Source organism: Lepidothrix coronata, unplaced genomic scaffold (assembly GCF_001604755.1).
Source record: "Lepidothrix coronata isolate B3197 unplaced genomic scaffold, Lepidothrix_coronata-1.0 Scaffold187, whole genome shotgun sequence".
Taxonomy (NCBI): domain Eukaryota; kingdom Metazoa; phylum Chordata; class Aves; order Passeriformes; family Pipridae; genus Lepidothrix; species Lepidothrix coronata.
Window position 1 is genome coordinate 184,737 of NW_016690367.1, and position 27,432 is coordinate 212,168.

The window sequence follows — 27,432 nt, forward strand, 5'->3', positions numbered from 1 at the left end:
CGCCCCGCACCGGGACCCCCCTCCCGGCCACCCCCCGGTCCCGATCCCGATCCCGGTCCCGGTCCCGATCCTGATCCCGATCCCGATCCCGGTCCCGGTCCCGATCCTGATCCCGATCCCGATCCCGGTCCCGGCGCCTGCGCAGCGGCCCCGGAAGGGCGAGGGGCGGGTTCTGGTTCCGGGGATGGCGGCGGAGGGCCCGGGAGCGGCGCTGGGAGCGGGGCCGGGCCGCGCCCACCCCCAGGTACGGCCGGGAGCGGGTCCGGGAGCGGGTCCGGGAGCGGGGGGGACCGGGGGGAGTGGGGGGAGCCGGGCTGGGGCCGCCCCGGCGCTCCCGCAGCCCCTCGGGGTGTGTGTGTTGCAGTGAGACGCGGCGGGGGGAGCGGGGTACGATGAGCCCCGGCAGCCGCAGGAGCCAGCGCTGAGCCCGCCCCGGCCGCGGACATGGACGCGGAGGCCGTAAGTGAAACGGGGCCGGGACACCGGGAACTGGCCCCGGGAACTGACCCCCAGCACCTGCCCTCGGCAACCACCCCCGGCATCTGCCACTGGCGCCTTTCCCTGGAACCAGCCCCCGGCAGCTGTTCCTGGCCACTGCCCCGACAACTGCCCTGGGAACTGCCCCCGGCACCTTCCCCCAGCCCCCGGCACCGGCCCCAGCAACTGCCCTGGGAACTGCCCCCGGCACCAGCTCGGGCCACCAGCCCTGGCATTCACCCTGGCAAACTGCCCCAGCACTTGCCTCCAGCAACTGCCCCTGGCAGCTGCCCTGGCACCCCACCCAGCAACTGCCCCAACACCTTCCCCAGCCCCCAGCAACTGCCCCAACACCCTCCCCAGCCCCCAGCAACTGCCCCAACACCCTCCCCAGCCCCCAGCAACTGCCCCAACACCCTCCCCAGCACCAGCCCCCTGCCAGAGATCAGTCACAGCACTCACTGCACCCCCAGCTCAGAGATGCAGTTTAAAACACACACTGGGAGTTTCGGATCTGGCTGCACAGAGCTCGGTGCAGTGTCACTGACTGCACAGTGACTGCCTGGGCTCAGTGTGTGGAGCGAGCTCTGTCAATCAGTGAATTAATGGGTGTGTCGTGGCCCGAGCAATAAAATCTGTTTGGATTCCCGTTTGTCCTGGTGGTATTTGCTGTCCAGAGCCTTGAGCTGCCTCCTGGCACAGGATCCTGTGACAGCGTAAAATGGGCAGGGGGAAGAGAACTTCACCTTTTGGGTCCAGTTCAGTGTCCAGAGATCACTGAAACATTTGCTGTCTCTAAAAACACCCACCAAGGCTGTTCTCCATGGCCCTTGCTTGGGAGAGGTGTGGAATAGATTTGTCACTTTGCTGTCACCAAAGAAACGTTCAGTCTTATCCCAGAGTCCCAGAAGGGGTCAGGTTGGAAGAGACCACTGGAGGTCACCTGGTCCAACCCTTCCTGCTCAGGCAGGGTCTCCTAGAGCAAGTTCCTCAGGATCATGTCCAGGTGAATCTCTCCAGGGAAGGAGACTCCACAACTGCTCTGAGCAACTTACCAGTGCTGCTCGTAGATTATGTGAAGGCAAGAGTGTCCCTTTAAATAAGTCTTTATTTGATCTTATTTTCCTTCTGGGCCCGTGATGTGCCACTGTTTTCCTCCTTTTGCCAAGTTTTCATTTGTCACTCAGTGCCTGTTACTGAGTGGTTTTAGCTTGAAAATGCTACAGCAGTGTTCAAAATGCTCCTGTATCATGTGACTTCATGTATGTGATGCTGAAACACAGTTTTATGGAATGGGGCCCTTAGTTATCAGCAGGTTCCCAATTAAAAGTATCACTGAACAAATAAAGTCAGAGATCAGACTCTTGACAGTTTAGGAGAATTTCCAGTTTAATAAATTTCGAGGAGGGCAGCAGACCTGAGGTACTAATTCTGTCACGTGATTGCCTTGCAGACAATCCCCATCTGGCAGAACAAGCCCCATGGCTCAGCACGCAGCGTGGTCAGGATGATCGGGTCAAACCTCCCTCTGAAACCCTGTCCCAGAGCCACCTTCGAGGTAAGTGGCTCGTGGGCTTTGGGGGTGGCTGTGGGAGCTGCAGTTCTGGGGCAGGACAAGGCAGTGCCTCGAGATGCTCTTTGTCACTGCACACCCACAGGGCTGTAGCCACGAAACTTGTTGCAGTACAGTTCATTTTAAGATTTTTATTTTTTCTTTAATTTCTTTTTATCCTTAATTCTGTTCTTGGAAAGCGATCCTTGGCAACTTGAGGAAATACCTCCTCAGACAGTGCCTGAGGAGCAGGTTTAACAGGCTGGAGGGGATGGAAACTGTGGAGCTGCTGACTCAGTGCTTTGTTGTTCGACCTCCAACAGGCCTCGTGCCCTCTGGGCCTGTTTCCTAAACAGTCAGACGGGGTTTATGGAGGCACTGACGTCACTGCTGGAGCTCAAGGACAGCGCTGGGACTTGTAGTGGCAAAGTGTTGCACGTGGCCTTGGCAGTGTCTGGGCTGGATCAGGTGTCCCTTCCTGCCTCAGACACACACCAGCACACCAGGAACACATGCAGGAGCCAAGGCAGGGAAGCACAGCAGTTCCCAAACCCGATGGTGTTGCTGTTGTGCATCTGACAGAGGCAGCTGCTGCTCTGTTGCTGAGGGGATGGGCTCTGCCAGCCGGTGCAGCACATTTTGAGTGGCTTCAGGAGACAGAAACACCCGTCTCCTTAACAGCATTTTCTTCTTTTCAGGTTCTACCAAGTGTTTCAGATCTGTATTTAAATGATGTGCCCCCAGTCCCCACCTTGGCTGACATTGTGTGGATCGCAGCAGACGATGAGGAAACATATGCCAGAGTCAGGTTGGTTCCTCTCCCTGTCTGCAGGTCCCTGTTTTTATCCCCTGGTTTGTTTTGCACAGCTCAGGCCAGGTGTTGATCAAATGGTCACAGCTTCCAGTCCTCACAGGCTCTGATGTGGTGCCTGTTGAAAGACATTTTTCCCAAGAGAAGGAGGTAAAAAAAAATTACAAAGGACCCCATGAAGAGTTCCTGTAGGAAGTGCCACAAGTCTGTGCCGTGCCATGTTTTACTCACTGGCTGATCTGTGCAGAGTAACCCCCTGATCCGGGGTGGTTTCTGGTTAGGAAGTTGGAGAGTTGAGTTCTCACAGGACTGAAATGTTCTGCCCTCGGGAGTTTGGTTCTGGCCAGTGGAACTTCTGTCCTGGAGCAGGGCAGTGCTGACAGGTGTCTTGTGAAAGAGAGAACAGGCTTTGGAGTCAGAGGCAAACGTTCACTGGTGAGTGACATTTCCCATGTGCCCCCAGCGTGGGGACACAGTCACCAGGAGAAAGGTGACTTCAAACCGTGTGAGCACACACAGATTTTTGTCCCTGAGTCCTCTCACCCCATCTTGTGCCACCGGGTCATGATTTCTGTGACAGACTTTCACAGAATCCCAGACTGGTTTGGGTTGGAAAGGACCTTAAAGCCCCTCTCATTCCAGCCCCCAGGGGCAGGGACACCTTCCACTAGACCAGGTTTGCTCCAAGGCCTGTCCAAGCTGGCCTTGAACACTTTCAGGGATGGGGCAGCCACAGCTTCCTCTGTTCCTTGTTAATCCACTGTGTTAAAAGCTCCTGCTGCCCTCAGTGGAAGCCCAGCATTGCTGTCACAGAGGGGGTTGGACCCTGTAAATGCCCAGCAGGTTTTTGTCCCCCAGGAGCGACACTCGCCCGCTGAAGCACAAGTGGAAGCCGAGTCCCTTCACCGTGATCCAGCGGAACGCCTCAGTCCCCAACCTGAGGAAGCAGGAGGAGAAGCTGCTCGCCCTGAAGAAGCCTGGCTTGCCAGCCCTGAGCCGAACCACGGAGCTCCAGGATGAGCTGAGTCACCTCCGGAGCCAGATCGCCAAGATAGTCGCTGCAGAGTCAGGTAGGGCCATAATGAGCTTTATTCCTCTTGGAGGCTGAGCTGCTGAGCTCTGTTATTTCCTCCGTGCACTCCAGACTCATCCCAGCCAAGCCATGTCTGCTCTGGGGGCAGCTCAGGGCTGGGTCTGTGTTTAGAGCTTTGTGCCTTTCATTGGAGGAATTCCAGCCCGTTTTTAAGAAATCCCAATTCCTGCTTTGTGGCTGCATTTGGAGGCACCTCGTTCCATGAGAATGTTGGTGTGTTCTTGCCATTCCTGCTCCAAGCTGGCCATCAGCACAAGGGTTCTACCTTGATTTGGGTAGGAAGGAGGTGTTGGTGTTTGTTTCTGTACAAATGACAGAATTGTTTGCCATTTCTGTAGCAAAACAAAGCAAAAAAAGGTACTGGGGGAAAATCTCTGCTGGAGTGATTTCTTTCCTTTTTTTTTTTATAATTAAAATTTTATGCAGTTAAAAGCCATGATTTAGCCTCAAAGCTGAACTGTGAGGAAAGACTTTATACTTCTTTTTGTGGCTTTTCCCATGTAGTCAGCTCTAAAAATGTGACACTGTTTGGTAGGATACAAATCCAGGTGGTTCTACAAGTCTTGCTGCAGCAGTGGCTGCTTCAGAGTGTGTGACTAGTAAAGAAATACCTTGGTGTCTGTGAGTGGAGAATTCAAAAGGCAGAGTTTATCTCCCAACTCAAAAAATATGGGAAGTTTTGCAGACTAAAGGAATTCAGTCCTTTCTGAAGACAGTTTTTCTTAAAAGCTGCGTTTCTTTTATGCAGAACATTTTGCCAGGTGACAGCTGTGTCAGGGCTGCTTTCCAGGGGAAAAGAAGGACCTGTAATTCTTCCCATTACTTTAAAAATTGTGCCACATTTTAAACACAATAACCTCAACCATGCAGGGAACGAGCATAAAACGAGGCAGCACAGATGTCCCCTCCAGAGAGGCTGTGTGTGCCCTCATCCTTCTTTGAGGAGCAGAGAAATTGAAATTGAAAAAAAGAAAGCCTGTGATTTTATTCCCTTCTCGGTGTTGTCCCAGCTCTACAGTTGGTTAGAAAAGCCTGTTTAAATTCAAGGAGGGTAATAATGAGGGAGAATTAGAGATGCAGATGGGAGAAAAACGATTTAATCATTTAATACCTTTGTCTTCCTCCTGCCCACTCCTGACGTGTGAGAACAGCTCGGATCGACTCTCAGTCAATAGCAGGAGCAGTGATTTAGAGCCTTTGCTGCAGCTCCTCATCTGATGCAGGAGATAAGCACTTAGGAGGCTTATTTTGGAAAGATTGATGTCAAAAAAAGAAATACTGTGCACTCTGCTTTATTACCTACTGATAGAGACATCCCTTAATTGGGAACTGATGACTGTCTCGAGGCCAAGGGCATCAGTGCTTGGAGGTACAGTTTGTTTCCAGTGCCTGAAGGTTCTTCCAAGGAGATGTGTCCTTGGCATGTTCCTGGCTTTGGATTGGTTTCCCTTGGTGTTTTACACGGGAAATGCCAAATCCTATTTCACTGAACACTGGGAATTCCTGTAGCTGTTGTTATCCTCACTGTGTTTTACATAAATCCCGTCTTCCCAAATAAATCCCATCCTCCCCGTGGGAATAGGTGGGTGCTGTGCACTGTGCTGATGGGAAGCAGAACAGGTCAGAGCAGCTCCAGGTCACAGGGTGAGTGGTTGTGACCACCTTGTGTGAAATCCTGGAGCTCCTGGGCAGGCTCTTCATTCCCACCAGGCATCGTGGATGTGGGGAAGGAGCCTGGCAGGAAAAGAAAGGCCAGGAGTTCTCAAGGCAGTGGAGGAAAAGAGGAAAAAAATTGACAATTAAGACCTGACTCCTGACACAAGCTCCCTGGGTGACCCTGAGCAGCAGCTAAAATCTCTGATCCTCCTTTTTACACTTGTAAAAAAAAAAACCAGGAAAAGTAAACATCACCTGGCTTGTGCTGGGTTCGGACTGGAGGGGTGATGGGCACGGCAGGAACAGAGATACATCAGGGGCTTGGTGGGATAAAAGGTGCTGGAGAAGGAAGCAGAGTGGCCGTGGAGGGCAGCAGAGAACTCTGAGGGGTTTGTTTTCTTGCAGAGGCCGACGGTGCCTCTTGATTTATATTTGGGGTAAAACTGTCCCGCGTGGTTTGGTGTGAGTTTGTTTATCCACCTCTGTTGTTTTCTTTTCCAGCTTCTGCTCAGTTAACACCAGATTTATTATCTCCAGGGAGTTCAAATGCATCTTCTCCTTTACATTGTTTTGGACCCTCTTTCCAATCCACCACTTCCTTTGTCATTAGCGATATCACGGAGGAGGAGGCAGAGCTGGAAAGCCCCGAGCTCCCGTCGGTCTCCCTGCTCTGCTCTGCAGCCTCTGAGAGCTGCAAGCCAGACCCAAAGGATCCTGATGAGGAAGACTCCGTGTCCCTTTCCAAGGCCAGCAGTTTTGCAGACATGATGGGAATTCTTAAAGACATTCACAGGATGAAGCAGAGCAAAGACTTGTAAGTGCCTCCCGAACTCCCTTTGATTTTATCTCCTTTTGGTTTTGGTGTTAAATCGTTGTTTTCTGGACACTGGACGTTGCACTTGCTGCTGGTGCTGCTTCTTTATTTGTGATTTGAAGGGAAATACCTGTTTAGAGCAGAACTTGATAACACATTCCTGGTTTTTTGTTTTAACTCTGGCTTACCCACCCCGAGAGGAAACAGTGGAGGGGGATTTAAACTGATTAGCCCAATGTTTGGCTGTCCCAGCTTTTTCACCTGGCAAAAAGCTGTGTTTGCCCAGATGCCAACCAGGACTGTGTGTGTTGGCAGCTTTCAGAGTGAGGAAGGGTCACACCACCAGTGTTCCAGGTGCTGGTGCCAGCCCACCTGACATTCCCAGGCAGTTGGGAAGCTCAGCAGCCTCTCCAGCGTGGCACAGGCAGGAATGAACACGTGGAGCTTCTCAGCTTCTCTGACTGTGCATCTGGCCCAGCCCTGAGCGTGGGCAGGGTGAGTTTGCACTTGTCTCATGACGAGTTGACACACTGATCATGAGAACTCCTGAAGCTGCTCCATGGCTGGGACAAGATTCTGCCCAGCTGAGCAAGTTCCTTCTTCGGTGTTGGCTGAAATCACAGTGAAGAAGTTCAGTCTCCACATTTTTCAGCCCAGCCATCATGTTGTGTGAGATTCCTGGCCAAAAATAACACCTGTTGTGTGATGGCTCTTCACAGTTTCTCTGCCTGATTCGGCTTAAAAGGAATTAAATCCTCAGCACTGAGAAAATTGTGTAGTCACATGAGAGGAACATGTTCAGCTTCCACCCAGAGCATCGTGGGGGGGTTACACCTCCATCACTCACCCCTTTCCTCTTGTTTTCCTGAGTGTTGAATATGACTCAAAGCTTAAACATTTGATTGATTTATATAAATGCCTGTCATGTGTCTTGGGGGTGAGGATTCATGGGCCACAGGTGAACTGCTCCTCTTCTTTCTCCCTGTCTGTTGCACAGTTATTGATTTATGAGGCAAATGGAGAGAGGATTAAGAGAAATCTTGTATTCTGTGTGTCTCAGTCCGTTGCACAGCAGAATTATTGAATTTTTAGGCAAATGGAGGGAAAATTGAGAAAAATCCCGGGGTTTGTGGGGCTCGGCCACATTGACTCAACAGGGATTTGGGTTTGGCTTTTGGGAACTGGAACTGCCCCATTCTCATGGTCACTCTGGTGTTGCAGGTACTTCATGCTGTGCCAAGGAGTGTTTTACCTGTACCAAAACCTGCACATTCACCTATAACAATGCAATTATCACTCTTCTCATCAGTTCAGGCTGCTGTGTCAGCCTCAGGCTCTCAGGGCAGGGAAACTGCTGCTGTCTGTGCCAGGGGAATCGGGGGAAACGTGCATGAAAAAAGCTTGTACAAATCCAGATTATGGCAGGGAAATCCAAGGCACTTCTCATCCACGCCTGGATGTGCCAACAAGGCTCCTGCAGAGTCCAGGATTCCAGCACTGGCCGAGTCACAAGGGGCTGGGGGGGAGGATGTGACAAACAGTGTGTGGGTGACAGGGAATGCTGTGACATAAGGGGCCACAATTTGAATTTCCACGATGGAATTTGTGAGAGAAGTCCTGAGGGATGAAGGTGTTTGATCCTGCTGTTCCCTGGGAGAGCAACGGGATGGTTTGTGCTCGAGGAAAGGCTTTAATTGTGTTTAAAGTCACAGGAGGTGGGGTGAGAGCAAAGATTTGGTGCTGAGAGGAGGGGAGAGCTGCCAGATCCCTCCTGGACAAGGTGGGCAGAAGGAGGGGGTCAGCAGGACCCTTCTCCCTTGATCCTTGACTGATTATCCAGGGAATGCTGTGACAGAAAGGCTGCTTCCTGCTGGAAGTGAACCATTTCCCCCTCATCCCTTTCTCTGTCTCAGCCTCTGACTCTCCTGAATCCAGCAGTGACATTTTGGGGTTATTACAGCTTAATTAAAGCTGTCTGAAGAGTGGCAGGGAGTTGGAAAAATTCAGTTAGTCACTGGTGTTCATGACTTGATGAGATTTAATTCCTCACACCCCCCTCAGTGCAGTTGTGGAGCAGCTCCCCCAGCTCTGCTGGGCAGCTCTGGGAACCCTGAGCAGGGTCAGGTGCTCTTTTAAGTGGATGAAAGTACCAGAAGATGCTTAAAGAGATAATTACATTGATGCCTCTCTGCTGCTCCTGTGTAGGACTTGGTGCTTAAACTCAGCCTTGGTGTTTGAACACAGCTTTGGAAGCTTCAGGAATAAGGGAGAAACCTGCAGAAATGTGCCTGTTTCAGCAAATCTGAATTACAGCCTGTTCCAGTGTCTGTGGTGGAAATGCTCCAGGGGGATTTTTATTTTTATTTTTTTTTTTCTTTTAGGAATGTTTGAAACACCCATAATGTTTTCTGAGCAAGGGAGGGCTTCAGCTATGAAAAAAAATAAAAGCTCTGAAATTATCATTACAGGTTGTGAACAAAACTGCAGTGAGCAACTCATGACACCTGAGGGAAAAGAGCTGGGGTTTGGCTTCCTGTAAAAATAATCTGCTTCTAAAAGGAGCTGCTTGTGTGAACTTGTTGAAGGAGGAAAACTGCTCTTAGAATGCTGCAGAAAAACTCATGTAGTGGAAGGAAACGTGTACCAGCCCTGCTTTAAAATGTCTGTAATCACCCATGTTTAAATAGGAAATAATACACCTGTTGTATGGCAGAATTAATGAAAAAATACATATAGTCCCAGGAGTTCACCTCAGACACCTCACTGCTTGCTGATTTGTGTTGAGGGGCTGTAGGCTGTAAATAATTGATCAAGTTTTGGGTTACTTACTTGTTATTAGCACAGCTGAACAAAAATTATCCAGAGCTTTGATGGTGAGGTTTTTCAGGATCCCCCTTGAGCCACGACACGGGCTCCAGGTTTTCTGGGCTGACATGAAAGGGCTGAATTTCAGCTGCTTTTTGTTGTTCTGTGATGTTGTTCTTGCACCTCCTTCACTTGTGACAACAGCTGATGGTAAAGGCTGCAGAAAAAAACACTTGGAGGACTCTACCCAGAGCTGTTAACCATTAATTTTGGCACTAGGCTGTGCTAATGCACAGTGATTTTTGTCTCCCCTGTAGAAACCGACCTTCCATGAAGGAGGAAGACCCGGCTGTTCTTATTGCAGAAGTTCTGAGGAGGAAATTTGCCCTGAAGGATGAAGATCTGGCCCTGAAGGAGAAATGATGTCGCTGTCATTCAACTCTGTAAGCAAAAGTGTTATGCTCCCAAAATTTTTCTCCACAGTAGCTGCCTTCCTAAGGATTGAGCCTTTTGCCTCTTTTATTAATTAGACCTGGTTTCTGCACTGGACACTTAGGAAAGACCCTACGGATTTGATGTGTTTTCCATGTGTTGTTATATTTAAGAAAAAAAAAACAAAAACAAACAAATCTTTTTAAGAAGATGGAAATTCTTTTCCACCTGTGTTTTGATGTTGATTATTGATAAGGATCCTCTGGAGTGCTGCTGGATGACGTTCTTTCTTACCTACACTCTTCCTTAGGTTCCAATTAAGCATTAACCTCCAACGGCCTCGTTGCGATAGAACCAGTTTCCATTTCCAGCACAAACAGGACAAAGCCTCCAGTTCTTTGTTCTGAGTGTGGTACAGAGCTGCTGAGAATAAGCTCATTAATGCTTCCAGGTCTTCAGGCTGTTGGATCAGAGTGGTAAAAGACGTTTTCCCAGTGACAGGACGGAACGAACCCCTCGGTGGGGCGTGAGTGGATTTCGTGTGCCCTGGGTGTTTAGCTCACAGATTAGCCCACAGTTGCATGACAGAATGGCCTTAATTTCTTGCCAGTAACTTAATGTTTCATTACCAGTCCTTGTACTCCAAACCTGTATTTTATTTAGCGTTCAAAAGGTCTATTTATTGATGCACCAGTGCAAAGGGCCGGGCACCCCCCGGGAGCAGGGGAGGAGTTTGGCCTTGGCTGTGGCTGCAGCTCTCACCCACTGAAGAGTTTTTCCTTCAGCCCCACCTTCGCTGCAATGTTCCTCATGGCTGTATTTAAAGTATGGTTTTTTTCCTTTATATAAAATGGAGCCTTAATAAGACGATGATTGTCCTGGAGATGATTTCACGCGCTCGTGTTTGGGGGGTGGAATTTCGGCTGCTGCAGCTGAACAGACTCACAGGTGGCGAGGATTTTTTTCTTAATCCACCTTGATTTTCTTAACCAAGGGCCCTTGGCCCTTAAAAAATTAAATCATCATCCCCACCTTAAAAAATGAGAGGAGGCTTTTATGGCAGAGAACAGGAAGAGCATTGAAGGCTTGATCAGTTCTACAGGGAGTTGATACAGCTCCTCCCCTCCTGGATGCACCCCGAGAGCCCCTGAGCACTGGGATCCTTCTCCCTGTCCCCATAAGGCTCCTCTGCCCAAGGATTTGGTGGGGATGCACCTGCCTGTGGAGAAGATGGAGCTGTCACCAGGAGTCCCATTTCCTGGGAATGTGCTCCATGTGCAGGCTGGACAGGAACACAGGGCAGTACTATGGGCTCTGATCCTGAGGGAAGCAGTCAAACCCCTTATAAATAAACTCCTTCAACATTTTATTTGTATTAAAGCAAAATAAAAAACAGAGAGGTGCTGCCTGTGGCTGCTGGTTATACCCTGCACACAGACACAGCAGGTTCACTTCCCAAGTTCTGACAACTTTCTTCCAGCTCCTCCCTCCCACTTTCCTGCTGCACAAGAGGCCACACAGGACACTGAGGTCACTCACCAGTGTTTAATCACCCTGTTCCCTTCAGAATCCTGTGTGAACAGTAACTCAGGGCCCAGCTCCAGCTGCTGCCCCCGGGGCTGGCTGGAGGCAGCACAGCTGGAACTGTTCCCCTGGGAAATGCCCCTGTCCCTGCAGCCGTGAGCAATGACCCTGTTCCCCTCCGAGTCCTGGCAGAAGAGCTCCCTGCAGGGGCTGTCCCAGCCCACCCCAGCCCCTGCCATGTTCTGGCCACGCTCTCTCAGGGGCTGAGCTCTCGCTGGGCTCTGTGGGGATGAACAAACCCCCCCAGGAGCCCAGGGCCTGGCTCCTGGCACGGGATTTATATTCTCAGTCTCAGCAAAATCAATTAAAGAATTAACACTACTCCACTGCTGTGGTTTCTTACTCTGCTTTGCACCAAGCCCTGGTTGGAAATCCAGTCCAGCCTTCACCTCCTGGCCCTCCTGTTTGGTTACCCCCCAGTCTGATGTGACACTGCTGCTTCCCGAAACCGTTTCTCCAGCAAATAACTGGGATTTGTTCCTGTGACTGATGATCCGGGGGCCCTCTGAGTCCTGGGTGAAGCTGCAGCACCAGGAATCCCCTCCTGGCCCACAGGAGGCTTTACCCTGGCTCTGTGACTCCACTTGTAGCTCCAAGGAGTCTGGCAAAGGTGCTTTCCCTGCCCGGCCCTGGGATGTGACCTGCACCCCCTCCTCGGATCCAAAGGGTTGATCCCGGGCTGTTTTCACCTGTGGCAAGGCCAAGATCTTCACAGGGCAGGCAGCCAGAGGGACACCTGTGTCTTCACTGTCCTTATTTGAGGTGAAAGGAGACGGCCTGGTGTTTTCTTTGTCTTTTTCATCTGAAAACAACACAAAATCGGTTAAAGCCAGAGCTGGCAGACACATTTCTCAGGATTAGACACATTCCTCGACTCAGACCTGCCACTCTCTCCCGTGGCTTTGCTCTCCTTTGTGTATCCCTAAGGATTGTCCCAGTGCTGCCACCACCTCACAACAATCTATTTGTGCTGCAGAGGCTGAGCTGGAACAGCACCCAAAGCTTGGGGGGGGGTCACAACAATCAGAGTCCCTCGAGTGAGGTCAAGAGCTGCATCTTCAGCTGCTCCAGCCTTTGGCTCCTCCCTCAGCTTTCCAGGCAGGTCACCTCTAACATTCCCTTTAAAAGCAGCAGCTCAAGAGTCACTTAAAAAAAAAAAAAACAAAAAATACAAAACTGCCCAGTGAAACTCTGCCTGTGCCTGTGTGGTCCCATGGAGGCATCGAGGCCCACAATTGCTTCTGAAACCACTGAACATAAAACCCAATACAAGTTCTCAGCATAAACCAGCTCCCCCTCAGTTCAGGATAATTTAAAAGAATAAAACCCTCCAGCATCCTAAATCCTCCAGGACCCTGGATGAACATTCGGACACACCCAGGGAGTAAGTGAATGCAATCAATGGGGGCAATCAAATGGGAAGAAAGAGGAAAGCACAAACCATGTTCAGAAGGAGCAGGAAGGATGACTCCAAAGCAAAAACCATCAATACCCCTGTCACAACACAGAAATTCTGTCAACCTGTGCAATTTCTGTAATGCCTCCTCTCATCTGCTTATTTCTAAACCAGTTTAATGCTGATGAACCAACTCTTACATAACTCACAACACACAAACAGCTCCAGAGCCCTGCTCTGCTGCTTTCTGCATCTGTTTCATTTCTCTCCATAGCTTTTAACTTGAGACCCCTGGAAAATCCCAGTTTTTTCAGAGCACAAAAAAAAACCAGCCTCAAAATCACAGAGGTTGTGAGCTGGCTTAATTAGCTTAAATATTCCAGTTCCCCTGGGATGGGGGAACTGGCTCCATTAGGATTAATCACAGCATTCCTTAGAAAAGGCTTTGTCCAGCCCTTCATTAACAGCTGCACCTGCATTTGGATTAACCCTCACAATAAAAGCCTTTCTGGGAGTTCAAACTTTTACTCTCTGCACTAGAAAATGCACTTTCCTGCCCAGCAAAGCTGCCAAGAGATACAGTGAGAGGGGTTTGCTGTAACAGCTGGAGCTGCTTCCCCTCCTTACCTGTGTGGGAGCTGAAGAAGGTGGGGATGGTGGTTTGCTTGGTGCGAGTTTGGGGGGCTCTGCTCTGTGTGAGCACCACCGAGGTGGGTTTCCTCTCCAGAATTCGGGTGGCTGCTTTTAGCTTGGCTGTGAGAGGCTGGGGGGGGAGGGGGGAAAGAAACAAGGGAGAATGAATGTATGAATATATAAAAAAACAATTCCTCCTTCTTCCAGAGCTCCCACCTCCACTAAACAGCAACACAGATTCATTTGGGTTGGAAATCACAGAATTGCTGGGGTTGGAAGGGACCTCTGGAGACATCCAGCCCAAGGCAGGGTCACCTGGAGCAGGTGACACAGGAACCAGGTGGGTCTGGAATGTCTGCAGAGAGGGAGACTCCAAGCCCTCCCTGAGCAGCTGTTCCAGGCTCTGCCACCTCCATGGAAAGAAGTTCTGCCTCATGTTGAGGTGGAACTTGTTGTGTTTTAGTTTATGGCCATTGCTCCTTGTCCTGTCGCTGGGCACCATGGAGGAGAGTCTGGCACCATCCTCTGACAGCCCTGGGAGATATTTGTATGGATTAATGGGTATTTGTATGGGTTGATGAGTTATTTGTATGGACTGATGAGATATTTGCACGGACTGATGGATCCCCTCCCAGCCTTCCCTTCTCCAGACTGACCAGGCCCAGCTCCCGCGGTCTCAGCACAGAGATGCCCCAGACCCCAAAACGAATCTCAGATGACGGAGTACCACTATCAAACGAAGTGAAACACTTCAACTCTCCAACTCTCCGGGCTCACCCGACCCCTCGCAGCTCCCGAGACACCCCCGGTGCCCCCCCCCCGGGTCTTACCGGCGCCGGTCTGCGCTTCAGCTCGGCCGTGTCCAGCCACACGCCGCACGCCTCGGCCGGGGCGGCGGGGCCCCCGCGCCGGCGCCTCATCCCGGCACCGTTCCCGGCGGTTCCCAATTCCCGTGGGTTCCCAATTCCCGGCGGTTCCCAGTTCCCGGCCGTTCCCAATTCCCGGCGGTTCCCAGTTCCCGGCGGTTCCCAGTTCCCGGCGGTTCCCAGTTCCCGGCGGTTCCCAATTCCCGGCGGTTCCCGCTCGTTTCCCGTTCCCGGTTCCCGCCCAACGGGCCCCGCGCGCGCCGCCGGCGGCTGACGGACCAATGGGAGCGGAGGGGCGGGGCCCCGAGTGCAGCTGGCCCCGCCCATCCGGGCCGTGCCCTATATAAGGCGGTGGCACCGCGGCCGTCCCTCAGAGCAGCAGAGAGGGGGCGGGAGGGGGGCGGTTCCCTCATGGGCCGGACCTGGGACCGGGATCAATCCGTGGGTATCAGAGCGGGGCTGGCCGGTGCTCCTCGGCAGGAAGGGATGGAAACAGCGGTGCCGGAGCGGAGCAGCACAACACACAACGCAGGGGGGCGTTCCCCCGCCCCGCTGCCCCTCCTGCCCCAGCCCCTCACACCGTGTCTTTTCCCCCCCTGCGTTTGCCCCCTGTGTGCTGTTCAGGGGTGTTCCCCTGTTCCCGGGGCCTGATCCAGCCCCACCACATCAACCCTCTCCTCCCACTGCACTTCCCGGGACAGGCTGTGCCCGTCTCGCTCCCCCCACTGAGGGACAGGGCCCTGCCACTGCACGGACAGCTCTGAGCAGCTCCCCGGGCCGTATATGAGGGGCCTGAAATGATACTGAGTTAAGTTTGCCGCCCTTGTTTGTGGTTTAAACAGTCTCAGCTCCTTACCTCGTGCTGTGAGACCTGGCAGCTTCCAGGAGCCTTCCCCAGGCCACCACTGTCGGGGCACAGGGCCGCAGCACCGAAACACTTTGTTCCAACTCTTTATTCAGAGCTGAATTAAATATGTACCATTCGTAAGAGCAAGCTGGAACTATTTCTGAATTAAAAAAAAAAAAAAGGCATAAAAAAAAAAAGCTTTTACTTTCCCTTCCTATAGAAAGCACTTGCTGAATAACAGTTCATGAAGCGTCTCATTCCTCTTCTCAAGGTTTGGGGCAGGATTCATCCAGCACGGGCTGAGCTCACCTGTTTTTACTCTTCCTTGAAGCTCAGCTTGTTCTTCACCTTCCGGGCCATGTAGGCGGCTGTGAGGACAGCGCAGGTCACAGTGAAGAGGCAAAGGGCAGAGAAGTTGTGTGCCAGGTCCCCCTGGAGAGCGGAATAAATGTGCCGCCTGGATTCGTAGTCCAGCACCACGGCCTCGATCTGCGCCAGCGTGCAGAGCACCAGGCACACGTGGAAGATCTGGTGGCTCTGCCCGAAGAAGTGGCACTTGCCAGGGAACCACTTCTCGGGGTAAGGCTGCGAGAAGAAAAAGGCACCGATGAGGAAAAACAGCACCTGGCACTTGTGGTAGAGCAGGGCCGGGTCCGGGCGCGCCGAGGGCGGCGCGGTGCAGATGCGATGGACCACGGGGCTGATGTCCAGCAGGTAGGCCAGGCCCGAGGGCAGCTCCTGGCACAGCCGGCCCAGGAGCCGGGCGGACTGGTGGTACCGGTACTTGGCATAGCAGGAGCCAGCACAGGACAGCCAGGCCAGGAGCACGGCCGCCGGCATGTAAAACCCCCGCACCCTCTCGTGCCAGCTCGGCTCGATGGCGTAGTAATAGTGCCCCAGGGCGCTGCCATACTGGTAAACAGCAACCCCCACGTAGTCCATGAAGAAGAAGCTGTAGTGCCAGAACTCGGATTTGGCCTGCAGGAGGTGGGCGAGGCTGCTGAACGTCAGGTAGGTGATGGAGGCCGCGAGGATGATGAGGAGGGGCTGGGCGTGCAGGTCCTGCCCGAAGTCCACCCGCCGCGAGAGCTGCTGGAAGCGCAGCAGCAGGATCAGCGCTGCCACCAGGTGGGTCCAGACGTTGATGGCCTCGTTGTGCTGCTGGAAGAGGGTGGAGAAGTAGTAGCGCCAGGTCTGCTGGACGGGCCGGTAGCCGGTGTGGATGTAGGGCTTCCAGAAGACCTTGGGCACCTCGGAGCTGCTGACGGTGGAGGGAGAGAGGGGCCCCAGCAGCTGAGGGACCTGCCTCACGTTAATGAAGAGCCGGCTGAGCTTCTCGCTGACAAATGTTGCCATGGTGTGGCCCCACTCCGGGTCCCCGCTGTGCGAAATAACCTTTGGGGTGCAAGGAAAGCTTTGCTGCGGGGTTTAAAAGTGGCTTCAACACAAAGTCAGCGAGCGGGGGCAGCTCAAATGCTTTGCCAGATTTTTTTGGTTGGTTGGTTGGTTTGTGTTGTTTTTCCAAAGGTAAGTGTGGCCGGAGAACAGCCTGAAAATAAGAATCACCAACAGGGGTTAGGAAGGAAGGAGGCTGAAGGGAGATTTAGGAAGCCCTGATGTGCCTCTGCTGCACAGGTAACAGACTGCCTGGAGGAGCACAGAGGACACGAGTATGGGGTTAATTGATGCATCAGTTCCTGGCTCACCCCTTCCCTGCAGTTTGGGAAGTGCTAAACAAACCAAGCATCCTAAACAAACCTCCCACTCCAGATTTTCCCCCTTGTAAACTGTTTACAGTCCCTGTCCTTACAAGTGACACAAGCCACCTTCCCACCAGCATCGAGGTGGGATCAACCTGCTCTGCCTCCCAAGGGGGGGCACCTGAGAGCAGAAATAACCAACGGCACTAACAGGGGGTGAAACTCCTGCATTTGGAGTTTTGCCACCTTTTTTGAGCTCCCAATTTTCCAAGCAGCTTTCCACAAAAACAACTCAGCTCAAGTGAGTTCATCCTGTTGCATCACTGAGGTCCAGCAGCACAATCTTTGCGGAGCAAACGTTTCCATATTTACATTTTGGAAGCTGCTGCCCTCACCCGGATAAAAGCAGCCCTTTCATAAAAGCTCATTGAACAGAACATGCCCAAAAGGAGATTCTCCCCCCTTTTTACCTGCTCGTGCTCAGACAAGTCCTGAGGAAAACAGCCTGGATCCCATCCAGCTCCAGTGCTGATTTATGCCTCAACCCCTGGCAAGTGCCGTTGTTTCAGGGACAGCTCAGACAGGAAAAGCTTTTCAAAGTTTGGGAACAGGAGGAGGTGGGGATGACACTGTTTGTTTTAAAAATACCCGTAATTTCTTCATCAGAATGGGTCTGTAACCCATGCCTGTCTGAATCCAAGGGGCACAGATGCAGACAAAACCAGGCTGTTTGCTGCTCAGCTTCCCTCCCGAGTGCTCTTTTCCCACTTTGCCTGGTTAAAGAGGCCCCACATCCCAAACAGCCCCCCTGGCTGGGGCAGCAGCTCACAGAGGGCAGCCCTGACCCCTGCTTGGCCTCCTAAACCCTCCTGCAATGCTGCAACACGCTCTGGCTGCCAGTGAAAAATTAACTTCACAAACCTCTTCTGGACTCGCAGCTCCTGTGCTGAACTGAAACAGCCCTGGGTCCCGCCACAGAGATGAGGCCAAAAGCAGAACTTCCCAAATTCAGCTGTTTCAACCAAAATACGATGGGCAGTTCGGAAGAAAACACTGCCCAGAGAACTTGCCTCTATGCCAGGGCTGCTGCTGCTCACAGGGATATTCAGGTAGAGGGGAAGGGGCTCAGCTCCAGATCGTGTCCGACCCCGTTTCGGCTTCCAGGAGAGAAATTCCTGTGGGAAAGGCACCTCTGGTTTGCTCAGGGAGATGCTGTGGCAAAAGCAGTGGAGAGCAGCCAAGCACGAGGCAGGAAAGGGAGTGGTGTTCACCCCAGCTCCTCCAAAACTTGTCAGAGCAGGGCTTCATTTGCCAAGCTCTTCCCAGCTATCAACCCTTGAGCAACGCTCCGTTAGGAACGGAGCACATCTTGGAAATCATTCACCTGCCTGGTACTCCAAATAACAGCCTCCACATCCCCACGAGCTGTCAATAGCGCTGCCTCAAACGCCTGCTGCTTCCTCCGAAGCATTTCCTTTCCGCAGCAGCATCCACCCATCCCGCCGAATTTTTTTGTGATGATAGAGCCTCGGCCCCGGGCTGTTTACATCCCTGTTTGCTCCCGCCACACAGCGGGATCCACCCTCCTAAGGCACAAATATCTTTCTTTTTTTTTTAAGCTGGGATGGTTTTTTTTCCACCTCGGCTCACCGAGCCCTTGATAAACCGGAGTCCCCCCCCCCCTTCCAGCTGCCAAAACCTGGGAGCCAAGGGATGGTTCTCCATCCCCTGGGATTTCCCCCTCCCCGGCGCGGGGGATGCTCCAGGGCTCGGGTGGAGTTGGACACGAGGATTGGCAGCGCTCTGGGACCCTTCCCCTCCCGCTGCCCCCCCCGGGACCCCCATCCCCGCCCAGGCACCTGCAGAACGGACCCCTCCGGGCCGGGCTCAGCCTCCGCCGCCTCCGTTTCCCTCCCCCGGGCCCGCCCCGCTCCGGCCCCGCCGCTTCCTTCCCTTCCTTGTCCCCGGTGCCCGCTCGCCCCGGCGGCCGCGGCTCCTCCCGCTCGGATCGGAGGGGGACAGGGGGGGCTGTGAACCGGGGGTCCCGTCCCCCCTGCCGCCCCTACGAGCTGCTGCGAACCTGCTCCCCCCACCCCGTGCCCTTGGCGGCCCCCAACGCGGCTCCCCATCGCCCCTCCCTCCGCAGGGTGGAAAGAAGCTGCGGAGCCTTTTTGTCCTTTATTTTGAAAGAACCTGTTTCCATCTCACCCTGATTCCTGTTTTCCTGCCCGACCATCATCCGCAGAGTTCCCCCTCCCTTACCCCTCTCTCACATCACTTCTGTCCTCTCACCGCTCCCACCCCTCAAAATCCTCCCCCCCCCAGCAGAACTCGGGGGAACCAGCCCCAGTTAAGCACAAACAACGGCAGACACGCAAAGCAGAAGGAAGAGGAGGGAACAGAAGGCCCCGCGGAGATCTGACAGCCCTGACGAGCCAGAAACCCGCGTTTATCGTCTTTTTGGGCTCTAACGCCATTTGGGGTTTGGCAGCTCCCCCATCCTCCTCCCCCCCGCAGGAGAGAGACGGGAGATAAACCCCCACACGGTATTTGGGACACTTGGTCTGTTCTCAGCAGGTAAATAAATACATTAAAATGAAGATCTGGGGAGGTTTTTTTGATTGTTAGTTGTACCTCATCTTGTGCACGGGCTCTGATCCAAGGATCCCTCCAGCCTCCATTACACAGTACCAGGGATTCAGCTCCTCTTCCGAGCACACTTATCAAGCCTCATCTCAAAGTTCAGCTCTGTATTTTCCTGCCCTCATCCCTGACCCCATCCCTGTGCCCTCATTCCCCTGGACAAATCCTGACCCCATCCCTGTGCCCTCAGCTTACCCAGTGTCGATACGAGCCACTAAAAGCTCCAAACCTGCCCGGTGCCCCCACCCCGCGGCCGGGCAGTCCCTCCCCACCAGGGAGCAGCACAGACTCACCTCCGACTGTGGAGCTTCTGGAATTCCTTCGGGAAGAGCACCAGCTCCAGCCTTCCAAGCACATGCAGCTGGGCTGCACCTCACTGCTCCTGATGGGTTAAGCACAGCTCAGGTGCAATCCAAGTGCCCGGTGGGACACAGGAAAGCTCCCTAAACTGAGGGTTTCTTCTTGATCAAGTGACCAGCACTCCTTTAGCCCCTTAGAAAACCAGTTTCCCACCAGGTTTTCCATCCTCGGAATTACGTGTCAGCTGGGCTGCACCAGATGCTCCAGGTGTGGAGTTAAACCTGAAAGCAAACCTGGGAAGCAAAAGGCTCAGGATCAGGGGTACAGAGAAAGCCAGAGCCATGAGTGTCACACTGAGGCTGTGAAATCCCTGGCACTCACTAAGCCAAGAGTTCTGGAACAGGGGGTTGGTGCTGAGGAAGTTGGGTGCCTGCTCACCCCCCTTGGCTCTGCCGAGGGCAGCACAAGCACCTGTGGATGTTCTTAGGGGAAGGATTTGGGGTACAATACAGCAATTTTGTACCCAATCCACCTAAAAAAAAAAAAATATATCATCTTTTCTCAGAGCACAAGTACAGCCCCATCCATTCCTCACACCCCAGGAGGAGAAAAAAGACACCACTGCTCTGGCTGTGGGCAGGAGTTAACCTTGGTGTTCTATCCCAACACAGATGCGTGACACCCAAACAAAAACAATTCTTATCCACAAACAGCATTTTGGAAGAGGTCCAGCTGGCTTATCCCAGCACCAACACAGGTTCCTGACTCTCCCCCTCTGACACAGCCACCATTCAGCAGCACAAGCCATCTCCCAGAAACCCTTCCCAAAACCAGGCTCAGACCAGTCATGTGGTAACAAGGGCCGTTTGTTGGGGCGTCAGAGCCCCGGGGAGGTGGCTCTGAACCCTCTGAACAAAAACACCCGACAGCTGACAACTGCTGAGGTGTCAAAACAAAGCTCTGATTGTCCAGCTGAGACAATGCTGTGCTCTGGGGGAGCAAGGAAATGTGCTGCTCCAGACCTTCCCACCGGGGTGAGGAGTCCCACTGCAGCCCTCGGCTGGTTTTTGTCCCCTAGGAAATGATTCTCGGGATAACAGCACTGTGCAGCTTTATTGAGTCACTCAGTTACAGCAGTATTTTAGCAGACTGACTGGGACAGAGTCAGATATTTACTTTACTTTTTTTTTTTTTTGAAGTGTAACAGATATTCAGCATGGAACAGTTACTACAGATTCCTTTCACAAAGGTCTTACAGAGCTGATACAGTACTCGCCATCAACCCAGGAGCGAGAGCACTGGCGTAGAAAAGGATGCAACAAGAAGAAAAGCTACACTGGAAAGACAACACTTTTAGAAAAGTGACACATGGAAGGTTCTCCCCTCTAGCCCCCAAAGCAAGTGTACAGTTTGGATCTAATTTTACAGTTCTACATCAGTTTCTAGAAACTTAAAAAAAAAAAAATATATATATATAACCGAACCAAAAACCAAAGATAAAACCACTGGCCAGTACAGTCTTTGGATATTTAGAGGAGGGGGAGAGTAAGTTTCCAGAATGAAATCAGTCGGTTTCGGCCTCACCGGGGTCTTTGCCTTCTTTGTTCTTTCGAACCTCTTCGACGTGCTTGTCCTGAAAGACAGCAGCAGGAAGCAGTTAGATCCTGGGAAAGGTATGGATCCTGGGAAAGGCACGGGGCTTCCCACCCCCAGCTCACAGCAGGAACCCTGCCGTGGGTCACCGAGGGGGTACAGGGTGGAGCTTTAGAGGAGAAAGCAAAACACTGCCCTAACTCACTCCCTCCGTCCCATCCCCTCTCCCCCCAAAAGAGCTGCGTTTCTGCACAACCTTCTGCAGGTTTAAGAACCTCTGAAGGTCACAGCACTCCCAAGGACACCCATCTATTCGCAGCACCCCCTTCACGTGGCCGTTCCTCTGGGGTTTTCAGCCAGTTTTCCCAGCAGGGAGCAGGGATAACTCCCTCTCCAAGGGGCCCCCACACCCACCTTCTCCCGCAAGCGCTCCAGCTTGGCAGCCATTTGTGCCTCACGGTTCTCTTTGTTGGCTTCCATTTTGTGGGTCAGCTTCTCCTCTGCCATTTTGCTGAAGTTGTTGTTCTCCTCGATGGCTTTCTGCAGCACCTCCTTCTCGTGCTCCCGCTTCTCCGCCAGCTGCTTCAACACTTCTGCTTCGTGAGACTGGCAAGGCAGAGGGGGCAGGCGTTGAGGAACCGCACACAGGCAACCTCAGTTGCCCCCAGCTCCTCAGAGAACACTTTTTCTACCTTTTTACACTGCAGAACAGCAGCTTGGTGCTGCAGGACAGAGCTCCCAGTGCTCCCCCCCCCGCCCAGAACCTGTACTTCACCATCACAAGCTACCTGGGAGGTTCAGTTTCTGTCACCATTGTTAAATGGGATTTTTCTGGAAAGAGAACATCGATTTATTTTTTTTTTCCTTAATACTGATGGAACTTTCCTTGAAGAGTCTCCTTTCACAGAACGGTGAATCACTGAGATTTAGGTCAGGCTCACTTCAGTCAAAGCCTCAGCACCATCAAGGGCTCCAGGCTACACCAACAGCCAGATCTTTCATCAGTCAGACACTGCATTAACAAACTGCTCATTACAGATTCACCACTACATTTTCTAGGGGAAAATTAATCTGTTCTGGTGCCAAAAGACAAGAAAAGCAGCTTCTTCCTGAAATAGCTGCCCCTCTCAACTAAACGTTTTCCCCCCTGTTTTAATTCAAGTGACAGCTCAAAAATCACTTTGGAAATAAAGCCACGGCTTTCCACACCATGACAAAGGTTCACAAGAGCCCCAGGGATTCCAACAAAGCTCAGTTAATATTCCATTTATCATAATACAGACCACTGATCACTTCTCCCAAACCATTAAAAACCCCAAAAAACCTGCAGAACTTGCACCGGCTGGTTGAGCAGAGCTCGCTTGGGCTGCCCCAGATTTACCTTACGTCTCTCTTCTGCTGCTTCCAACTTCTTTTGAATCTCCTCCAGTGACACATCCTTCTTCTTTGGGGGAGAAAGAGGGAATTCTGGAACGGCTTCTTTCGAGCGGGGACTGAGAATCAGCTCAAAGGCCTGCCCAGAGGCTCGCTTCTCCAGCTCCTTCACTTGGATGTCTAGGAACGTGGGGGAAAAAGCCAAAATAAGAGCATTTTTAAGCCACTAACTGGCTTAAAAGCCTTCAAACATTCCCTGCCACAAAGCTCACTGGAGGAGAAGGCATCCAAGACAACAGTTTTGTCTTAAGCACAGCAAGAGCATTCGAAAATATAGCGGTTTTCTTTGCAATTCCCTCTTGAGATTCAACATCACCCAAACACCTGACATTTTGTTTTAGCCTTTAATATCCAGAATTGCGGGGGGAAAAAAAAATAAATTGTCGGCGCTTCAAATTAAAAATCATCATTTCTCCAACGACAGGTCCAAGGACGAGTTTCCAGGTGCCTGCCTGAAACCTGACAGAGCCAAGAAGAACAGGGAGTTTTCAAGGAAACCCAGAAGCAGGGTTGTGTCTCCAAACCTTCTGAGAGGCATGTCAGCCCTGCACAGTGTCAGCTGCACCCGTTTGGGTCCCCAAGATGCCTTGGTGACAGTCAGTTCTGCTGAGGGAGCAGATGGCTGCAGGGAGCTGGAGCCCATCTGCTGACACTCTCATCTGAGGAGGCTTTTTGGGGTGTTTTCACAACCACCCAGTCTCAGCAGCTTCACCCAAGCAGCCCAGAGACACGAGAAAAGCACGGGGAGGGAACAGTTTATTTTACTAGATTAGATTTTTAAGTGATTTCTGAGGAAATTAAGAAGCAAAAAAAAAAAAAAAAAAAAAAAAAAAAAAAAAAAAATAAAAAGACAAGAGCATTTAGTACATAATACTACATACCAGAAGTAGCCATGACCAAGAAAATAAGATTGCAGAAGCCAACCCTGGGAGAAGGTCAGTCAGTTGGATTCCTAGATAACAAAGAGATGTGCCTTTGAACAGCAAGCACACGGATTATATTCCTTCTAATAAAAACTGCTAAGCATAATAAGATCTGCTGAACAAAAGGCAGCCAGGTAGGTCACTGCAGTCAGTGATTCCAGGCAGTCTGTGGGGATGAGGCTGATGTACATTGCTAGAAACAGTGGAGAGGTTCTGCATTATGGGTGTTATTCGAGCATCTTCAATCTCTGTTTTACTCCACCGTAATTAAGATGCTCAAACAAAGACTCAGTTTTACTGAGTGCTGTGGATATTACACTGCTATCACACACAGGTAGAGCCATCTGAATTAAAACATGGCACACGACAGGGCAGCACAGGCAGAATCCCCGCTGCTCCCGAAGGATCTGAAATGTGCGCAATCAAACCTCATTTAAAATTCTATTTTAATTGCGCAGCCGAAGTCAAGACGCGCAAGGCAGCGAGGGCGCACACGCAGCGCCCGAGGGGGGACACACACCTCGTCCAAACGGCGGCGACATAAAAATTGCCAGTAAAGGGTGTAAAAGCCGTCAGAAGAGGGTTTTTTTCGGGGGGTTTTAAGCGGTGAGGACGCGGGGGGACGGGCGGGGACGGGGCAGCGAACGGGCGGCGCTGGGACCGCGCACGCCCCCCCCGCGCCCAGCGCGGCCCCGCCCACCGCGGGACGCCGGCCAATCAGCGCCGAGGCGGCGGCGGAGGCCCCGCCCCGGCCCCGCCCCCTCGCGCCCGGCCGCTCCGAATTCAAACGGCCGGGGAGAGCGCGCGCGCGCGCCCGCGCGAGGGGGCTCGAGGGAGGGGGGGCGGGGCCAACGGCAACATCCGGGCACCTGCCGCCCCCCGCCTCAGGTGCGGGGCCGCGCCCCCCCCCCCTTCCTCCCCCCTTCCCGCTTCAGCCCCCTCAGGGGCGAAAGGGACGGAGGGGGGTGAGGTGGGGACGACACGGGCACAAGGGGCTCGAAGAGGGTCCCCCCCAGCTCGATGGCGTCGTGGCGCGGCCGCCCGGACACCGCCCCTTCCCCACTAACAATGGCGGGGAGGGGAGGGGGCGCCGCCGCTGCCGCCGCGGGTAGGGCGTCGCCCCTCGCTGAGGGACAATAGACACCCCCTTCCCCCTCAGCGATCGGGGCGCGGGGACACACATTAGGCACACCCCCCTCCATTCCCCCCATTGTCTCCCTTCCCTTTGTCACCGCGACGCCCCAAAAGGCGAGCGGCGACGCGATGCCCGCGAGCCGGCGGGGGACAAAAGCGACCCCCCCACGCCGAGCGCCCGCGGATCCCCCCTGCAGCTCACCCTGACACCCACCCTCAGAACACCCTCCGCCGCCCGCCCCAACGGGGCAGCGGACCTCCGTAACCATACACACACACACACACACACACACATAGACACAAAAATACACGCACACATATGTAAACGCTCTCAAGACGCGGAGGGCGCCGCGGGCGCACCCCGCGGTCGCGGCCGGGCCGTCCCGTCCCTAAGCGCTCTGCTCTCCCACCCCTCCCCTCACGGCAGCACAGCACAGTACAGAACAGCCCCGCTCCGCACCCACCTGCCCGCGCCGCCGCTCCGGCCACACTCCGCCCGCGCCCGCCCCGCCGCGCTCTAAAGCGCCAAACAAAGGCACGTGACCCGCCCCGCCCCGCCCCGATTGGCCGAGCGCGCCGGCACGTGCCGTCCGCCGCAGGGGGGGGCGGGGGGGGCTCGCGCCCACCCCTTCAGTCACACACACACACACACACGCGCCCCCCCCGCCCCTCACGGCCCCCGCGCGGTGCGTGCCGGGAGCTGTAGTTCGCCCCCCGTGAGTGGGGGGCGCGGGGGTCGGTCCCAACGCGACGCCCCCCGCGGCTCTGAGGGGCTCGCCGGGGTCGTAGCCCCCTCGTTGGGGTGTGGTTGTTGTTCCCCGTCCCACCGCCGGGGCTCCCTTTGTCTGCCGAGAAAGGAGAGGGGCACCCGGAGTGGGTGCTGTGAGCGGGGTGGAGGGGTCTGAGCACACAGCGGGGTGGTGGGAGGGGGTGTGGGTGGGATGGATGGGACTGGGCATGGATTTTGGGGATGCAGGCACTTCATGGCCATGGGCACTGGACTCGTGGCTGTGGTCACCCAGAGCCATGGTCACCCAGAGCCATGGTCACCTGAAGACTATGGTCACCCCAGGGCCATGGTTATCTCAGGCCCACGGTCACCCAGAGCCATGGTCACCTCAAGGCCATGGTCATGTCGGGGCCATGGTCATATCACAGCCATGGTCATCTCACAGCCATGGTCACCCAGAGCCATGGTCACCCAATTCCATGGTCACCCAGAGCCACGGTCACCTTGGCACCATGACCATTTGCGTCAAGACCTTGACCACCTCAGAGTCACAGTCACCTCTGGGCCACAGCACCTACCTCAGGGCTTTTGGTCCCCTCAGGACCACGGCCACTTATTCTACCTCAAGATCATGGTCACCTCAGAACCATGGTCAGCTCAAAGCCATGGCCACAGATCTTCGGGCCATGATCACCTCAGGGCCATGATCTCCTGCACCTCAGGACCACGGCCACATACCTCAGAACCTCATGGCTCATGGTCACCTCATGGCTCTTGGTCACTTCAGGACCATGGTCACTTCCAGGTCACCATCACCACTTATCCTGGGTCCATGATCACCTCAAGGGCATCATGACCTACCCAAGGGCATGGCCACCTCAGGGCCACAATGGCCTCAGGGCTCTTGGTCATTGCTGAGATGACCACTGTGTCCCTTTGGTCACCTCCAGGTCACAACCACCACAGGCCAACCCCAGAGAGGGTCTGTAGCTCTGACAGTGCCTTGGCCCTGCAGTGTGTTTTGGGGGACAATGCCTTCCTCTCCTTTGGGGTGACACCAGCAAGTTCAAGCATGTCCAGAAAAGCCATCGCTTGTGCAGATTCCAGAGTATGGACAGAGTGGCTCTGTAATGATCCATCCTTGTCCAGGCTGCCCTGGGAACATTTCCTTCCCAGGATAACACTATTGCCAATCCCAGATAAGCTTTTCCCTCCCAAACATGCTTTAAATGTTCACATGTTCCATTCAGAGGAATTCTGTACAATTCCCGCGGTGGTTTCCATCCTACAGTCGCTCCAGTTACAACAAGAGTCAATCCACACAAAAGGCAGATGGACACAGAACAGCACAAATCCACAGCCCCAGCTCAGCAGCCTCCACACCCAAAATCCCAAATAAAGGACTTTCTGGGACCCCTCTTGTTGTGCACACCCTTAAACTCAAGGATTTTGCACCAAAAAAGAAAAGAAATCTTACCTTGCGGAAGGTTAATATTGTGACAGAAAGGCAAAAAGCTTTCAAAACAGAGATTATTTTAAACACTTGCCCTGTTTTTTGCTGATCTGACGTCTATTTCCATGGAAACCACATCCAGCACCGAGCTGCTAGAATTGGGAGAGGCTTCTGCCAGAGTGGGCATGGGAAGAGCCATTTTCCAGCAGCATGGAAGGACCTTTTTGTGGGATTGGAGGGATTTCAGGTTCAAAATCTGAAATCTGGTGCGGCTGCTTGGCCCTTTGGGATCATGCCTGGCACCTTCCCGGGGTTCCTGGCTCCATCCCAGGGAACGCACATCGATGTCACCCACAACACACGTGTTTTTCAACGAAACATCTTGAGTGCTTGGATGAAATGGCATCAAATGTTGCTGGAAGACAAAGCAGCCAAGAGCCCCTGCCATCAGCCTGTGTTTTACTTTATCATTTATTAATTATCACCCGTGTAGCTCAACAGTGCGTTGGATGCTTTAATATTAATGCTTTTTAGTAAAATCAATGAGCTTATCCTG

At 53.2% G+C, this 27,432-nt stretch overlaps 3 protein-coding genes across 11 annotated transcripts; 1 reads left to right on the plus strand and 2 right to left on the minus strand.

Moving 5' to 3' along the window:
* Nucleotides 1-226: 226 nt before the first annotated feature.
* On the plus strand, nucleotides 227-10,507 carry MTFR1L (mitochondrial fission regulator 1 like). 2 transcript variants are annotated; one of them, XM_017831100.1, is made up of 8 exons: nucleotides 227-244; nucleotides 365-459; nucleotides 1,931-2,035; nucleotides 2,728-2,837; nucleotides 3,699-3,910; nucleotides 6,091-6,403; nucleotides 9,526-9,651; nucleotides 9,951-10,507. In XM_017831100.1, the coding sequence occupies exons 2-7, from the start codon at nucleotides 445-447 to the stop codon at nucleotides 9,629-9,631; spliced, it is 861 nt and encodes a 286-aa protein (XP_017686589.1). In that variant the 5' UTR covers nucleotides 227-244; nucleotides 365-444; the 3' UTR covers nucleotides 9,632-9,651; nucleotides 9,951-10,507. The 2 variants fall into 2 exon arrangements, with proteins under 2 accessions (XP_017686589.1, XP_017686588.1); XM_017831099.1 differs by having other exon boundaries at nucleotides 9,526-10,507.
* Nucleotides 10,508-10,900: 393 nt separating this feature from the next.
* LOC108505262 (membrane progestin receptor alpha-like) lies at nucleotides 10,901-18,588 on the minus strand. 6 transcript variants are annotated; one of them, XR_001877438.1, is made up of 5 exons: nucleotides 18,526-18,588; nucleotides 15,276-16,515; nucleotides 14,976-15,126; nucleotides 13,248-13,383; nucleotides 10,901-12,026 (listed from the first exon to the last, which is right to left on the minus strand). XR_001877438.1 is itself a non-coding variant. In XM_017831096.1 (3 exons), exons 1-3 carry the CDS (start codon nucleotides 14,171-14,173, stop codon nucleotides 11,176-11,178), a joined length of 1,077 nt encoding a protein of 358 aa, XP_017686585.1. In that variant the 5' UTR covers nucleotides 14,174-14,223; the 3' UTR covers nucleotides 10,901-11,175. The 6 variants fall into 6 exon arrangements, 3 of the variants coding, with proteins under 3 accessions (XP_017686585.1, XP_017686587.1, XP_017686586.1); XR_001877437.1 differs by lacking the exon at nucleotides 18,526-18,588 and adding an exon at nucleotides 17,137-17,554; XM_017831096.1 differs by lacking the exons at nucleotides 14,976-15,126; nucleotides 15,276-16,515; nucleotides 18,526-18,588 and adding an exon at nucleotides 14,084-14,223.
* A 2,115-nt stretch (nucleotides 18,589-20,703) lies between these two features.
* STMN1 (stathmin 1) lies at nucleotides 20,704-26,962 on the minus strand. 3 transcript variants are annotated; one of them, XM_017831103.1, is made up of 5 exons: nucleotides 26,901-26,962; nucleotides 23,518-23,588; nucleotides 22,584-22,756; nucleotides 21,617-21,808; nucleotides 20,704-21,242 (listed from the first exon to the last, which is right to left on the minus strand). In XM_017831103.1, exons 2-5 carry the CDS (start codon nucleotides 23,528-23,530, stop codon nucleotides 21,174-21,176), a joined length of 447 nt encoding a protein of 148 aa, XP_017686592.1. In that variant the 5' UTR covers nucleotides 23,531-23,588; nucleotides 26,901-26,962; the 3' UTR covers nucleotides 20,704-21,173. The 3 variants fall into 3 exon arrangements, with proteins under 3 accessions (XP_017686592.1, XP_017686590.1, XP_017686591.1); XM_017831101.1 differs by lacking the exon at nucleotides 26,901-26,962 and adding an exon at nucleotides 25,158-25,237; XM_017831102.1 differs by lacking the exon at nucleotides 26,901-26,962 and adding an exon at nucleotides 24,080-24,209.
* Nucleotides 26,963-27,432: the final 470 nt, after the last annotated feature.

Excerpts from the sequence above, each read along its gene's own strand:
- STMN1 (XM_017831103.1), bottom strand. Across the intron at positions 21,809-22,583 it reads CAGCAGAAGAGAGACGTAAG|TCTCACGAAGCAGAAGTGTT; the intron begins GTAAATCTGGGG and ends CTGCCTTGCCAG. Across the intron at positions 21,243-21,616 it reads TGGAGCGCTTGCGGGAGAAG|GACAAGCACGTCGAAGAGGT; the intron begins GTGGGTGTGGGG and ends GCTGTCTTTCAG.
- MTFR1L (XM_017831099.1), top strand. Across the intron at positions 2,838-3,698 it reads GAAACATATGCCAGAGTCAG|GAGCGACACTCGCCCGCTGA; the intron begins GTTGGTTCCTCT and ends TTTGTCCCCCAG. Across the intron at positions 3,911-6,090 it reads GATAGTCGCTGCAGAGTCAG|CTTCTGCTCAGTTAACACCA; the intron begins GTAGGGCCATAA and ends TTTCTTTTCCAG.
- LOC108505262 (XM_017831096.1), bottom strand. The coding sequence starts at position 14,173 with ATGAGGCGCCGGCGCGGGGGCCCCGCCGCCCCGGCCGAGGCGTGCGGC. Across the intron at positions 13,384-14,083 it reads TGAAGCGCAGACCGGCGCCG|CCTCTCACAGCCAAGCTAAA; the intron begins GTAAGACCCGGG and ends CTCCCCCCCCAG. Across the intron at positions 12,027-13,247 it reads CTTCTTCAGCTCCCACACAG|ATGAAAAAGACAAAGAAAAC; the intron begins GTAAGGAGGGGA and ends TGTTGTTTTCAG.